The following is a 15,559-nucleotide window of genomic DNA, read 5'->3' as shown; positions in this document are numbered from 1 at the left end:
GGTGTCTGTGCATGGCCATCACCACCGGCTCATCTGGACCCACTCTTCTGGGGAGGTGGAAACTCAGCTACATAAGATCCCTGGGCAAGTCACTTGGCTTAAAAGGATGGCCCCTTCCGTGGGGCCTTTGATTGGTTCGGCCTTGAGGACTCCAAACACTGGGGTTTGTCCTGCTTGTAATAATCATAATCATATCCCGGGTGCATTATGTTTTCCCAAAAGCTTTAAATGCATGTCTGCAGCCACTAACCAAGCAAATGATCTCCTTAAGACTGGAGTATTGAAAAAGACGTGGGGAATGATGGACTTAAAAAATGTGAACCCGAAGTCTTGACCTGTGAATCCCAGAGATTCAGGAAAACAAAAACAAAAACCCAAACAGAATCAGCAAAAGCTGTGAGCGGCACTAATGCCTTAAAATTTTGATATCTCTCAGGCTAAGAGTTTGATCAAAAGGGGGGACTGTTAAAAAGAAACAACAGGTCCTAAACGGAGTCACTTATGTGAACCCTACCAAGACTTAATACCTAATTGAAGTTTTAGCCTCTCCCTAGAGTGGAAATTTAAACCCATCAGCAGTGGGAGGTGATCTGCCTAAGACCCCCTGCCTCCCCTAAGGGAAGGTGCCCACCCTTTTAACTTCCTTGTCCCACCCTCCTGTGCCCATAAAAGCCTCCGTTTTGTACAGCTCCTCGGAGCACCCTTCCGCTTACTAGATTGGATGCTGCCATGAGTAAAGCCAATTAGATTCTCACATTTAAATAAGCGTGTGAAGGTCTGGGTCTGGTGTAGTGAGCACCTGGTAAAGGCTAGCTCTCCACGGGGCTGGGTGGGCCTGAGCGAGGGTCAGCCCCGGCTACCCCTCCCCTGAAGCCTCTGTGTCCCCACAGGCCCACAATGACTTGCTGCATACCTATGAGGCGAAGCTCCTGGCCTTTGGGGTCCCCCTGGACAACGTGGGCTTCAAGCCCCTGGAGACGGCCGTGACGCTGGGCCAGGGCCCCGCAGGACTCGTGGGCACCCCAACGTAGCCCCTGCCCGGGGCCACTGCCCGGATGACACCCACCTCACGCACCGAGGACAGCAGGTATTTGTTTTGTAGACGTGCGTTGTCAGCAAATGAAGGTTTTCACAAGTGCTGCGTGTCCTGTTGCGTGGCTGTGTGGAGAGGCGCCCCCAGGGCCCACGGTGCCGTCCGGCCCCTTCCCCGAGCCCACCAGCTCTGTGCGCACACCCGCCCCCATCCCACCTGGGGCTGGGCAGCTCCAGCCGAGCGTGCCTAGTGACCGCAGCTGCCTCGCAGATGCCAGCAGCAACTTTATTGAAGCCCGAGTGACAGCTGCCACTGGGAAATCGGGGCCAGAACGTCCCCGGGAAGTGTGACCCTGGTGCCCGTGAGCAACAAGCCTGCCCTGCTGGTCGGGGGCGGCTCAGCCTGCCGTGGTGACGGGTCCGGGCTCGCAGGCCGGCTGCCGGTCAGCCGCTAGCTCCCTCGGTATGTGGTATAAGACCACGGGCTCAGCAGCAGCGGCACGTGGAACTTGCGGGTCTCGTTTGTGATGGTGAAAACGACCTGCGGGCAGAGGGGACACCGGGAGAGCCAGGGGCCAGCATGGAGCGCACTCAGCCTGGCCTCAGTGCTGCCGTGGACCCAGCAGCCCAGACGGCTGACCTGGGGCTGCGGTTGGGGGGCAGGAGCCCCAGGGCCAGCTGGGGGGCGGTGGGTGTGGCTGGGTCCTCCCCAGAGAAAGCACTCTATCTGAGGGGCCCTGGGCCTGCAGGTTCCCAAGGGGTCCCGCCCGAACAGGTCAACTGAAGGGGGACAGTGAGCTGGACGGGGCTCGGGTGAACCTCTGTCCGCAGGGGCTGAGTCAGCCTGACCCCGGAGCAGGGCAGGGACGGGCGTGACGTGGTCAAGCCCGGCACCCCTTTCTTCTGGGAGCCCAAAGCAGGTGCGAGGTGGTGGAGGCGCAGGGCCAGCCTGCGGGTCACGATGAGTCATGGGCCTCCACCCGTCTGGCCCTCACCTCCACGTATGGGTAGAAGCTCTCCTGGCCCCTCTTCTGCCAGTAGCCCTCAGTGTCGAAGGACAGCTTGTAGGTGCCCGCCTTCATCTGGCCTGGCAGCAGGAGCCCAGGGCAGCGGCCGTCAGGGTCCGTGTAGCTGGGGAGAGAAAGGGGGGGGCGCTGCAGAGGGGGCTGAGGAGCCCCCGGCCTGGGTCCCCCAGGGCTGCGTGCCCACCGGCCTCCGATGTCCCGGCAGCCTGACTGGAACTCGGGTGAGCGGGCCTGGGCGGCTATGGAGCAGGACAGCCTCCAGGACCTGGGGCTCTGGAGCAGCCCAGGGACACTGCGCACTGTTTGAGAAATCACAGAGAAGCAGAAGGGAGAAAATTCCCACAATCTACCCCGTGAGCAATAATCGCTTTATATCTAGCATGTATACTTTTCAGATTTTCTCTATGCGTAAACAAGCTCATTTACAAACTTTGAACGGGTTGTACTAGTCACACTGTATTATAACGTGTACTTTTTGTTTAATATACTGCGCGTGGCTTTCTGGTTCAGTAACTGTACCCAAATCGCCGTCCGCGTGGTGGCCTGTTTCCAGCAGCACCAGTGGAGGCTCTGAGGGCCTCTGCTTCCTCGGAGCCCCTGGCACCTGCATCCATGCTCGCAAGCATCTGCGCTGTGATCAGAAAGGGTGGCATTTACCAGCGCAGTTTAGGGGGTGTGGTTGGGAGTGGGTCTGTACGCCCCCCGCCCTGGACTCCGTGTGTTCCTCCAAGCGCAGACGGGGCCTGGACCCCCAGCTTTTCTGAAGGGCTCCATACCCTCAGGCCTGGAACCTTTGGGATCCAGCCTACCAGCCCACACCAGCGGGAGGGTCGGGGGAAACTGCTCACAGGCTGACCCATGACACCTGCCAGTCTGGGCTGGGCGTCCCGCAGCAGAGTCTGGGCCTGGGGCAGGGGTAGCGCTGCCAGGCAGCAGACACCTCCTGCTGCCCCAGCTGTCCCCCTTCGCCCCCCAGTCTAGGAAAGCGGTGCCTGTGGTGTCTGCACACAGGGTGCAGTGAGAATATAGAGAACGTCCAGTGCCCGCCTGCTGCCCCGCACAGGTCACCCGTCAGTCAGTGACAACCAGGCCTTTCAGGTCCCACCTCAGGCCTCGGCTGGCCCAGCCTGCAGGAAGAGACACACCCCTCTTCCCCCTGCAGCGGGCACTTGGGCTGTGAGCTGTCCCAGCACGTTCTGTGGCCCTGACCAGGACTACACAGCCTGTTGAAAGCGCGGCCCCGAGAGTCTGCAGGGGGACTGTCCGGCTGTGGCGAGCCCTGCTCCCTGCCCTCCAGGCCTGCACCCCTTGCCCTGGCGTGGGGCGGGGAGGTGATCTGGACTCGAATCCTGCCCCAGACCGCCCTCCTACCTTTTCCTCAGCTCGGTCCACTGCTGGCCATGGTCTTCGAGCCTGGACAGACGGAGGCAGAGGCCCTCGGCCGGAAGCCCTGAGGCAGTGTCCAGTACGTGGGTGGTCAGCAGGCTGCTGCCCGGCTCCATACCTCTACCCTGGGCCACGAGAGGGACAGGGAAGCTGCCTTGTGTCCACACCTGCCGGTATGAGGCAGCGGAGTCGGTGTAAACAGCCCCGGGGGACAAAGTCCCAAACTGCCCCTGGGCCCTGGGTGAGGAGCTGCGGGTGGAATTGCCGAGCAGCCCGCGCAGGCTGCAGTGACACACTGCCATGCAGGTCGCTGACCTGTCCCCCTCCTCCCCCAGCAGCCCCTTCCCCCCAGCACTGAAGGGGTCTCCACATCCAGGGGCCTCTCCCTCAGTCAGTGCCAGCTGTGGGTGGCCACACGGGGTTCTTCTCCCGGAACTCAGCTCTGTCCCCTTAGCCCCAGGTGGAGGAGAGTTCAGGGGCTCCGAGTTCGGGCCTGTCCCCCTACCTCCGGGGAGCCCAGGTGTCGCTGGAGTGTCCGCAGCCGCAGGGCGACCCCGGAGCTCATGCCGGGCCGGACTGGGGGCTGGCGAGGTGGCGACACCACGCTGCCACCCCCAGAACGTCCCCGGGCCCCTCCCAGGCCCCGGGGGCCACGTGTCTGACCAAACTCGGGGCGGAGCCACAGGGAGGGGTGAGGCCGGTCTGGTTCGCAGCGGCTTCACCTCGGTGCCCACCTGGAGGGGCCCAGGGGCCTTCACGGGGTGGAGGGGGTGGAGGGGGCGGGAGGGGTGGGTAACCGGGGTGCACAGACCTTTGGGGCCGTGGAGGCTCCTCCCGGCCCGGAAGTGGAGCGGCCCTGGGGTCGGGGCGGGGGGCTCGGGGCGGGGCTCGGGGACGTTGGGGTTGAGTGCTGGGCGGGACCGGACGGGGAGGGGCGCGGGGAGGGGGTGGGGCTCTGGCGGGGCGGGTAGGTCCAGCCAAGGTCCACTTCGGCCGCTGGGCGGCGCAGGGCGAGCCTGACGACCCCCGGGAGCCCCTCAACCGGTGTAGCTTGTTTTCTTCCCTGGGAAGGTCGGGATTTGATGGTAGCCCCGACAGACCACGTGGTGGTGCCTCAGGCGGGACCGATGGCCCCTGTGGTCGCACTGCCCGCCCCTCCTCCTACCCGCTCTGGCCCTCGACCCCCAAGGAGCATGGGCCCTGCACACTGACAGCGTAGGGTCTGGGCTATTCAGAAACGAGGAAACAAGAGACAAGGCTGAGCCGACGGGCACGAGTCCATCATTGTTTCGCAATAGTCCATGATGTACACACGGAACCGACTGTATATAATGTATAAATAAAGATAAGGGCGTTCTGTGTTTAAAATCTGGGTGACGTTGCCTGGCGGGTTGGATTGCTCTGGATGTGGAGTCATTTTTCTTGTTGCTAAAGAGCCTTTTCTAATTATTTGGATAGTGAGTGTGGACAATTTCTACATTAAGGATCACACCCCTCTGAGGTGGGGAAGGGGACCTTTCTAGCGACACTTGGGTGTTGGTTACAGTGCTTTGCAGGCAATCAGGAAATGTCTGTCTGAGATTTAAATGCATGTGACGTTTGGCAGGGCTCACGTTTTTAGGAGGTGGCCCCAAAGAGACACACGCCTGTTTTGGTAAACGCCCATGGGGACGGGACCAGAAACAACCAGACTGTCCCCACGGGGGACAGTTAAATACATGAACTCTGCCACACACAGCAACTGTGCAGCCCAGTGAAAAGAGTGAGGCCCATTTGTGTGTAAGGTGGATGGTCTCGGGGCGGGAGGCATGTATAGCTTCGTGGTTTTAAATCCGCAGTAGCTTTCAGCCCATTACAAGGGCAAGCTCACTTATCACCATCACAAGCTCAGGGTGCAGCTATTAGAATCCCCTTTTTACAGAGGAGGAAACTGAGGCACAGAGAGGCCATGTACTGGAATATTTTCTAGTGTGGTACACAAAAGACTGACGATACCAGGTCCACCTCTGGGACAAGCAGTGTCGACAAGCGTTAATTATTTTCATTCTGTAACCTTTCTTTGTACACTTAAAGTCTCAAATGTCAAGCTGACAAAAACAACAATCAAACCTTTTTTGGAGGGTGCCCTTTCACCCCCTTCGTCCTTCTCTGCCCCGAGAGAAAACCTAGTTCTGGGAGAGCGCGGGGCAGGGCAGGGCGTCATCACAGCTCTTTCTGGGGTCTCGCTAGGGCCCCCTCCCCAGGCTGCAGGCTTCACCTGGAACCTTCCCTGTGCCTCTGGGAGGGCAGTGGGTTGATTAAGAGTAGCCATGGGGGTCCAGCTTAATAGGCCCAGTGCCAGCCATGCCGTGCTCGCCGCGTGACCCTGAGCTGTGACCCTGCTGCCAGGAGGGGGAACAAAGTGCGCGTCTACCTGCTGGGCCTCTTGTAAAAAGAGACCAGACACAGGCCTTGAGCTCCTCCCTCCTCCCCACTCCTTTCTGACCAGGTGAGTGTGATGCTTGAGTTGGAGCATTCCACCCCCCCACCCCCCCTGCCCCGCCCCCTCCCTGGCATCAGGAGGACAGACACAGGCCCTAAGGAAGACACACGCTGAGGAGGAAAGAAGCTGCATCCCTGGAGTTGCTGCTGGGCCGCCTGGCAGGTGGGTGGGGCCTTTCGTGTCTGGATTGTGTTAAGTGCAGTGATTTTAAAGCTCTCGCGTTGATTTTTCCAGGTGGGTAGCCCAAAGCGTTTCTGCTTCAGGGAGTTGAGATCATGCAGGTAAAACGTATAACTACACACAGGGTGCTCAGTACCTTGGAACTGACCGTTCTTCCCGGGTGGCTGAGACGCTGAGCAGCAACGAGGGTCGCCCGTCCTCCTGTCCCAGGGAGAAGGCGGCCGGTCGGGCCGCCGTCTGGGTCTGTGCTGGTGCTGGGAGGTCCCCGCCCTACCCTGAGCCCCTGGAGAGGCCCACGTGGGACCAGCCTCTGGGGCCCCGCTGAGGCACTGCAGCTGCGCTATGACACCAAGGGTGCCCGAGCCCCTGCCCCTACTCCACGCCCCACCCCGGGAGTCCTTCCAGGCCGCTGTGGCGGGAATTTGTGGTCAGAACTCAGCGGAAGGGCCATGAGGGCAGCTGGGACCTTCCTGCACTGAGGAAATATTGAACATCACCAGGTACACTGAGGCGACACAGGTGACAAGGGGAAGGCCATTTCACATGGTGCTATGAGCTGAGAAGGCCACACGATGGGCGGTGCCAGAGGGTGACAGGCGCTGGAGGTCAGGGGGCCTGCCGGCAGGCTGAGGAAGGCGAAGCCAGGGGTGGGGCTCACAGGAGGGGCGCATTTGGCCCCCGGTAGCATTTCAGCTCCCCAAGGACCTGGGTTATTGTCTGTTTCGTCAAGGCTGTTCCCGTGCCTGGGATAGGACCTGGCCAGAGGTAGGTGCTACATCAATATCCCTTGAATGAATGGACAGAAGGAGTGTGCAGATACGCAAGGGCAGAGACGTCAGGCTGCAGAGCGGGAGTTAAGTAGATGAAGAGGGCAGACGTGAAAGAAGAGAGCGCGGGAGAGAGAGAGGCACGGTTTCCAGGCCCTGCTTCCCAGCCCTCGCCGGGCTCTCCTCCACCCCAAGCCTGTCTGCACTCTGTTTCTTTACGGGAAGGTGCCTCTGTCCTTCACTCACCCATGTGTCCTGCGCTGCACGTCTCCAAAGCAGCTCCGAGTCTGTTCCCACCACACCCCCTGTGCCCGAAGCCTCCTTAGTCTTAAGCCGGGGCATCAGAGAGCTCTGGCCAGAGATGAGGCCCCTTCCCTGCCCCGGGACAACCGCACCTTGTCTGTGTCGTGGACTCGGCTTTCTGCACTTGTGTGCCCGTTCGGGTCACTGCCTGGTCCAGGATTGGCTGCCCTCGCCCTGGGACAGGGAGCATTTGTGGGTCAGTGCGTCCCAGGGGGTTCTAATGTTCCGCCAGGCTGAGGACCCCTGGCCTGCATCATGACACTGCTGCTCAGCAGCGACACATGGGCCACCGTAGAACATAGTTCACGAGGCATCCGCTGGCCTCAGCTGGACTTCGAGGTCGGGCCGAGGATGGGAGGGTTGGTGCTGCTGGTGCCTGTGATTGCGACTGCGACCACAAGCCTTCAGCTTGGGGGTTGCCGGCACACAGGCACGTGGTGGTCAGCGCGGGGACCACAGGTGCCGCCAGAGAGCAGATGCACCAAATGTGGGGGGCCTTCCCTCCACTAAGTGACTGGCTTCCCGGGTGCTGTCTTGTCAGGCACACCTCAGGGCTCATCTTGGCTCACCACTCAGCAGAGAAGCAGACTTTGATAAATTCATACCACCCCCTTCCAAAACTGACCCAGGAGGAGACTTCCCCTGGATTGAGATCTGATCAACATATTCCTAGTCCCAGCACCAAACTGGGGGGTCCTGGGACCCCTTCAGTTATGTGGTCACCACTTCCGGGGTCAGGGTGCCAGGAATGTTTTCCGGTTTCACCAGGGGATGTGGTCTAATTTTGTGGCAGGCAGAGCCACTTCGTTTTGCCAGTTAGAGGAGGGGTCTTGTGGGTACAGTTCTGATTTCCTCCAGGGATCCCTCAGGGCTCACTGTGCCCGGGGCTCACCGTCAGCCTGTGTGTGCCAGCAGGACCCCGCCTGCAGCAGCCACCTCTTCTGACTGGTTGGTCCATGTGCCAGTTGGTCTGGGGTCTGTTCTCATGGGTTGAGTGTCTGTTCTGAGTGGCTGGTGTCTTCTTCTTTATTTAACTGATATATTTTTTTATTGACGTAGAGTTGATTTACAATGTTGTGTTAGTTTCTGCTGCACAGCAAAGCGAATCAGTTATACATATGTATACATTCTTTTTTAAAAAGAATCTTTTCCATTATGCTTTACCGTAGGGTATTGAATGTAGTTCTCTGTGCTGTACAGTAGGACCACGTTGTTTATCCATTCTGTATATAAAAGCTTACTTCTGCTCACCCCAACCTCCCACTCCATCCCTCCCCCAGCCCCTAGCCCCTTGGCAAACACCAGTCTGTTCTCTGTGTCCGTGAGTCTGTTTCTGTTTCATAGGTAGGTTCATTTGTGTCGTGTATACGTTCCGCATATGGATGAGTCCGTGCAGTATACGTTCCGCATATGGATGAGTCCGTGCAGTATACGTTCCGCATATGGATGAGTCCGTGCAGTATTTGTGTTTCTCTGTATGACTTACTTCACTGAGTATGATAGTGTCCAGGTGCATCCATGTTGCCGCAGATGGCCTGATTTCATTCTTTTTTATGGCTGAGCAGTACTCCATTGTATATATGTACCACATCTTCTTTATTCCTTCATCTGTTGGTGGACATTTAGGTTGCTTCCATGTGTTGGCTATTGTGAATAGTACTGCTATGAACATAGGGGTGCATGTATCTTTTTGAATTATAGTTTTGTCTGGACATATGCCCAGGAGTGGGATTGCTGGATCATGTGGTAGTTCTATTTTAGTTTTCTGAGGAACCTCCATACTGTTCTCCGTAGGGGCTGCACCAATTTACATTCCCACCAACAGTGTAGGAGGGTTCCCTTCTCTCCACACCCTCTCCAGCATTTATTATTTGTAGAGTTTTTAAGGATGGCCATTCTGACCGGTGTGAGGTGGTACCTCATTGCAATTTTGATATGCATTTCTCTAATAATTAGCGATGTTGAGCATCTTTTCATGTATTCTTCTTCTTCCTTTCCTTTTTAAAAAATATTTATTTATTCATTTGGCGGCACGCGGGATCCTCGTTGCCACGTGCGGGATCTTTGTTAGAGCATGCAGAATCTTACGTTGTGGTATGCAAGATCTAGTTCCCTGACCAGGGATCAAACCCGGACCCCATGCATTGGGAGCTCAGCGTCTTAACCAGTGGACCACCAGGGAAGTCCCCTGTACGTCTTCTTCGGAGGAATGTCTGTTTAGGTCTTCTGCCCATTTTTTGATTGGGTTATTTGTTTTGTTTTTTTGTTGCTGAGTTGTATGAGCTGTTTGTACATTTTGGAAGTTGAGCCCTTGTAGGTCGCATCGTTTGCAAATATTTTCTCCCATTGTGTAGGTTGTCTTTTCGTTTTGTTTATGGTTTCCTTTGCTGTGCAAAAGCTTGTAAGTTTGATTAGGTCCTATTTGGGTTTTTTGTTTGTATGTTTGTTTCTATTGCCTTGGGAGACTGACCTAAGAAAACATTGGTATGATTTATGTCAGAGAATGTTTTCCCTACGTTCTCTTCTAGGAGTTTTATGGCGTCATGTCTTATGTTTACGTCTTTACCGCTGGTGCCTGTTCTGATTGGGTGGTGTCTGTGCCTCACCAGCTGGGACAAATGTAGATTTGATTGCATCACTGGGTGGCCCCCTCCTGACCCCTGACCTGTCACTCCAGCCCAGCAGTGGGCACACCGATGGTTCCCCTCTGCTGGTTGATGGTGAACGTGTTGTGATGTGGCACTGAGGGGCTTGCCTGAGGGTGTAGGCAGTGGCCACGTTATTCGTATCCTTATCGCCATCTGCAGAGGTTCCTGTGGGGACAAAGGGGAGAAGAGTTGATGGTGTCAACAGCTAACAACCAGCACGACCAAACAAATTAATATAAAATCTAAAATTAAGGACTTCCCTGGTGGTGCAGTACTTAAGAATCCACCTGCCAGTGCAGGGGACACGGGTTCGAGCCCTGGTCTGGGAAGATCCCACACACTGCAGAGCAACTAAGCCCACGCACTACAACTACTGAGCCTGTGCTCTACGGCCCGCGAGCCACAACTACTGAGCCCACGGGCCACAACTACTGAAGCTTGTGCACCTAGAGCCCGTGCACCGCAACAAAGAGCGGCCCCTGCTCGCTGCAGCTAGAGAAAGGCTGCGCACGGCAACAAAGACCCAAGGCAGCCAAAAATAAATAGTAAATTAATGTATTTAAAAAGACTCTAAAATTAAATGTCTTCGCTTTTTAGTCTACTCACTATGCAGATAACAAAACCGCATCAGGTGATGTAAGTGGCAGCTCAAATACTTCACCAAAGTCTTATAACTATTTCCAAATGATTTGTTTACTTTCTCAGAAATCTTCACGTCATCCTTTGATGTGACTGTCACTATAGGAACCCTGTGCACCATTAACTTCAGGGGCTGAGAAACTGTTAGGTGGCTGAGGGGAGGGCCGTCTTTTATATCCCATCTTTCCATCCGTCGCACTGCTCTCGGGTCCCTTCTGTCCTCCCTTTTCCCCTACCGTTGTCAGGGGAGTCCTGTCTGGACCCTGGCCACGCTGCGGGAGCTGGGGCTGAGCACACAAACCAGAGGGAGAGAAGTGGTGAGGCTGGGCCAACGGGTTCGGGGCAGTGTGTCCTGGTTGCTAGAACCAAGCCTCTGGTGTCTGGTCCACGGAGAGGACCCCAAATGGCTTTGCGCGTTAGGAGGGCGATCGGAGCACAGCCTGCGCTGCCTGGTGAGTGGCGTGGAGGCCCAGGAGGAAGCGTTAGTGGTTGCTGGTCGCAGGCCAGGAGGGGACAGAGCACATCCTCTCACAGCTCCCTTTGCTACGAAATGCCCGGTACCTCTGGTGAACCTCAGCGTCCATCCCCAGGTGTCGGTCGGAAACGATGGGTATATGGACACGGCAGTGCTGCCTGTGGTGCCTCGTGAGACCAACAGAAGCTTCCGGACAAGCAGCTGCTGGGGCGCCGCCAGGTCTGCGAGTAGGCTGGCGCCTGGGGAGGGAGAGCCGGAGGGAGTCCTGCTGGCCCCGGAATCAGGAGCAGTCAGTCAGGTTGCTGCTTTCAGGGGCACGAATTGGGAGCATGAAGGGAATGGGGCCAGAGCAGCCGTGGGGGAGGGTCTGTGAGCAGCAGGGACACGGCAGGGGTGCGGCCGCCAGCGGGCGACCCCGGACAACAGCAGCCCCACGATCCCCGAAGGGCCCCCGTGCCTTGTGGCCCCTGTCGACCCATCTCTGTGGGATTCTGCCTGTGGCCCCCCGAGCCCCCCAGCCCCATTGCTGTGGAGCAGGGTCTCTGCTGCTTGAAACCACAAAAACCTTTGCAGTCCTGGAGCTGCCCCCCGCTCATGTCAGGGGGAACCTTCAGGGCAGTAAGAGTTTCTTTGATATTCGTACTTTAGTTTCCCAGAGTCTTCATATTTTCCCTGATTTTGCTGCCGTGTGTCCCTGAAACCCTCTGTTGTCTCATGGGGTGGGCTTCCTCCATCACAGACCCCTCAAAGGCCTCCCGCCGGGTGAACGTGGGCTTGTCACTCGGCTGCACAGTCTCCACGGGGCCCCTTGTCCCACTCTTGCTGTCCCCAAGCTGGGTCTAGAGAAGGCCCGTCCCAGTGAGAACCCACTTTCTGGCTTTATCTCTCGTCCCAACGACCGGGGAGTCTTCCAGCCTCGGAAAGATCACTCAGGGTTTCCTGCTTCAGTGCTCACGGCAGAGAGCTCGCGTCCTCACGGGAAGCACTGCAGCTGCACGTGACCCGTGACCACGCTCCCAGGGACGGACCACGAGGGGTGATGGGTGAGCTCCTGCACCACTTGCCTGAAGGCACTTTGCCCCCCAGCCCCTTCCTTCTCCCCACTTGGGGGTGGAGTGTGGGCCTGGCCACGAACTCGCTTTGACTGTGGGTGAGGGCGTCCTGGAGTGAGAGCAGGGAGGGGGACCTGGGTCCCCAGTGAGGCCACCCAGTGAAGTGAGGCTTCGTCTGGGCCTCAGTTGGGCTCGGAGGGTATGGCCGAGGGTCTGCTGGACGGGACACCACATGTAGAGGGCCCTCAGCCTCATACGGATGACAGCAGTGACTGTGCTGAGAACTTCCTGTACCAACGCAACAGCAGGGGAAGTGGAGGCTCCAGGGCTTCATGGTAACTAAGTGCAGAGCAGGGACTTGACCGAGCTGACCTGGTGGCTTGGATCCTGCACGCTTAACACTGGAGTGACAGGACCTGCTTGTTCTCTCTGCTCAGCCCTTCTTGCCACCTTCTCCTCCACCCCACACCCTTATTTTTGCTGCAAGAGTCATGCCTCTCTCTTTATTATGTATCTTTGCAGCTAATATTTGTGGTAGAAAATGTCTACTCCGCCATCAGAAGCCGGCATCTCATGGAATCCTCAGCCTCTTCCACGACCGTAGAGCTGGTTCCTGACACCCAGCTCTGCCCACCTCCACCTCTGCAACTCTCATGTGTGGTACCTGCAGTATAACAGGTGCTCAAAAAATGTTTCATGGCCTTCCCTGGTGGCGCAGTGGTTGAGAGTCCGCCTGCCGATGCAGGGGACACGGGTTCGTGCCCCGGTCCGGGAGGATCCCACATGCTGCGGAGCGGCTGGGCCCGTGAGCCATGGCCGCTGAGCCTGAGCGTCCGGAGCCTCTGCTCCGCAATGGGAGAGGCCACAGCAGTGAGAGGCCTGTGTAGTGCAAAAACAAAAAAAAAGTTTCTTGAATAACTTCAGAACTCAGTGGTTGTCTGACATATTTAGAAAAGGAGTGGCCGCCCCTATTGCCAGCACCCCTGAAACCCCGCAGGAGACACAACCTAGTGTGGTCCCTTCTCTCGCCTGGGGGAGCGTCACACCAGCGGCCCTGTCTCCCTGCCTGTAACAAACACACCATAAGGAGGCTCGCTGGCCCCTGGGCCAGTGATGCTGTAAAAACCCGGCCTTGTCCTTGTGAGATTTGGTGTGAAGACAACGCAGAAACAGAACCAGCAAAGAAGGGATCCTGGTCAGGAGTAAATCCCTCTCCATAGTGACCCTGTGAGACCCAAGCACTCCCTCTGCTAAGCCTGCTCCGACTGTTTGGGAAGGGGCCCTTGTGACTGTCCGGGCAGCGGGTGGGAGGGATAACCCAGTCTCTCTTCTGCCTCCTGAGACCAAGGTGGGCATCGGGGAAACAGCCACACCTCCGACGGGGGTCCAGAGCGGGTGTCCCGAAAGGACAGGGCCTAGCCGTCCAGTGAGGCCAGGTCTTGTCCACACCACACTGACCTGCTGGAGGGTCTTGGGTTTCCTGGCATGCAGCACTCCCACCACCAACCCCAGCTTGCAGCGTCTCGGGAGCCCCTCGCTGGCAGCCCCCCCGGGGGAAGAAAGCCGCACAACCACGGAGAAGGAGGATAAGCACGCAGGACAGGTGAGACCAGCACTGAGTGGCCCATGTCCCCTGTGCTCCCCAGGGAGCACCCCAGCCCCGGGCCAGCCATGGCCTTTGTCCTCTTCGGCAGTGTCTTTGCAGTTAATAGTCCCAGACACCTTCCTCTGGAGGGGAAGACGCAGTGACCGCGGGAGGGGTGAGGGCGGGGTGTGCTTTAGCCCTAAACCCGGGAAGCTGCAGAACTTCCCTGAGCCCCGAATGCACCACATGGGTAAACCTGCAGCAAGCCAGGCCAAGATCTGGACAGATTCTCTCTGGAAACACTTTTCATGTCCAACAATAGAAGGTCTGTTAAACCCCCGTCCGACCCCGGGACGTGGGGCACGTTGTAACCATGGAAACTGAAGGGAAGGCGTTTGAGAGGCTTCTTCTTCGGTGTCTCCCCCAGTGGCCCCTGAAGGTACTGCACCCGGAGGAGAAGCGCTCGCTCTTGTCTCCTCGCTTTGGGCCAGGCGGTGCCCACCCCTCACAGCCCCTGCTGCCCGCCTGCTTCTGAGTTGCATGGAAACCTACCGGTCACGAGGCCAAAGCGGGCTCGTCTTGGTGAGCAAAAACAGAGGCCGGTGACAAGGTAAGATGGGGGCTCAAAAGATTTCGTAGAAGAAAAACGTGCACGAGTGTTCCTGTGTGTGTGCACACGTGTCTGTGTGTGGTGACCAGATGCTGTATTAATTGGTGTTGCCTATACAATTATGAGTGGCTTTTATTTTCTGTATTTTCTAAATTTCTTTTTTTTCTAAACACCTGCATATTACGAGAAAAAGAAAAAAACAACAAAGCTGTTGACATCAAGCACAAGAGCTTGCAAAATAAGATCTTAAAGTACATATTTCAGAATGTTACAGGAGTTTTCTCTGGGTGATAGATGAACGGCCTCCTACTTTTGAAAACAAACTTAAGAAAACCTCTTTGGTAAGTTTTCAGGGGCCTGAGCTTTGAGGACAGCATCTGTGGGTGACACCCTCCCCATAGGCAGCTCTGCCTCAGGTACTGGCTGGGCTAGTGGCCGACCAGGCGGAGTCTGGTAGCCGAAGGCCAGTTTACCCTCTTGTGCTCCGCGCTCACCTGCTCAGCTAGGGTCCCGGTAGAGCAGCAGGCAGGTGGGGCTGGCACAGCCATGGGGCCACTGCGGTCAGAGCGGCACATGTGATGGAGGCTGCTGGTGTCCTGTGTGGCCATCCAGGGCACCCGCAGTGTCAGGTGGAGGCCCTGCAGGCGTCCCGAGCCGAGCCCAGCGCGTGTCAGGCGGTGCACATTCCTCCGAGCCCCCCTTCAGCACGCAGCTGCCCGTGGCGGGAGGGTGTATAAGCCGCCAGCCCCCTTGCTAGAGGTGAGCCGAGACTGGGTGAGAGGCCGGAGTGCCTGTTTGCGCCTGAACTGTGGGGTCGCACACCATCGCCGCCACCACACAGGTCATCCATCTTCTGTGCAGGCCGCGGATGATGGGGGCCAGGGACTCGGGGCGTCTTGGGGGCTGGCGGCCTCACCGGGAATGGAGTTTATTGCCAGAGGGGAGGGGAGGGGAGGGGGCAGGCCTTGAACTGCTCAGCCTTGCAGGGGATTCTAGGGCCACCTCTGGTGGGAGGTGCAGGTGAGAAGCCCCAGGAAGTTTCTGGGGCCCCTCCCCCACAGTATTTCAGTCGAAGCCCCTCTGCCGGCATCACCCCCAACTCCGTCCCTCCCGTGGCCGCTGCTGAGAGCCACAGAAGATGGAAAGTTTATGGTGCTCCTCTTCCCATAGGGAAACAAAGCCACAGACACACAGATTCCCTTAAAAAAGCATGAAAGAAAGGAGCCAATAATAGTGGATGTTTGTTATTGACATCCACATGGTTCACGTAGAAATGCTTCACAAGGCTGCATGGGGAGGGGGCCTAAGGGCCGTTGTTTGCAGTCATGGGGTCTGGGCTCCCCGCTTCGGCCTTCCTGAACCCATTGTGGTGGGA

The 15,559-nt window shown here is 57.5% G+C and overlaps 2 protein-coding genes across 10 annotated transcripts in view; one reads left to right on the top strand and one right to left on the bottom strand.

Moving 5' to 3' along the window:
- Nucleotides 1-15,559, top strand: part of GAS8 (growth arrest specific 8) — a 32,716-nt gene that overhangs the window by 13,571 nt on the left and 3,586 nt on the right. For 3 of the 6 annotated variants that reach the window (XR_003790835.1, XR_003790832.1, XR_003790830.1), the window contains 5 exons: nt 891-1,087; nt 11,053-11,980; nt 12,512-12,667; nt 13,332-13,592; nt 14,002-14,184. Coding sequence is in view for 1 of the 6 variants with exons in the window: in XM_029203341.1 (XP_029059174.1) it covers nt 891-1,031 (141 nt within the window). In the remaining 5 variants the exon portion in view is untranslated. Of the gene's footprint in view, nt 1-890; nt 1,869-11,052; nt 11,981-12,511; nt 12,668-13,331; nt 13,593-14,001; nt 14,185-15,559 lie in introns of those variants that run through there. The other 3 variants (XR_003790831.1, XR_003790836.1, XM_029203341.1) reach the window with 3 other exon arrangements.
- On the bottom strand, nt 1,348-4,065 carry LOC114884496 (5-hydroxyisourate hydrolase-like). 4 transcript variants are annotated; one of them, XM_029203484.1, is made up of 4 exons: nt 3,949-4,065; nt 3,429-3,610; nt 2,028-2,163; nt 1,348-1,573 (listed from the first exon to the last, which is right to left on the bottom strand). In XM_029203484.1, exons 1-4 carry the CDS (start codon nt 4,006-4,008, stop codon nt 1,484-1,486), a joined length of 468 nt encoding a protein of 155 aa, XP_029059317.1. In that variant the 5' UTR covers nt 4,009-4,065; the 3' UTR covers nt 1,348-1,483. The 4 variants fall into 4 exon arrangements, with proteins under 4 accessions (XP_029059317.1, XP_029059333.1, XP_029059325.1 ...); XM_029203500.1 differs by having other exon boundaries at nt 3,429-3,568; nt 3,949-4,052; XM_029203492.1 differs by lacking the exon at nt 1,348-1,573 and having other exon boundaries at nt 2,082-2,356.

This window comes from Monodon monoceros, unplaced genomic scaffold, assembly GCF_005190385.1.
Source record: "Monodon monoceros isolate NGI ecotype Baffin Bay Population unplaced genomic scaffold, NGI_Narwhal_1 Super_Scaffold_10, whole genome shotgun sequence".
In the NCBI taxonomy this organism is placed as follows: Eukaryota; Metazoa; Chordata; class Mammalia; order Artiodactyla; family Monodontidae; genus Monodon; species Monodon monoceros.
The sequence above is the reverse complement of the archived record's forward strand: the minus strand, read 5'-3'. Positions and strand labels throughout refer to the sequence as shown.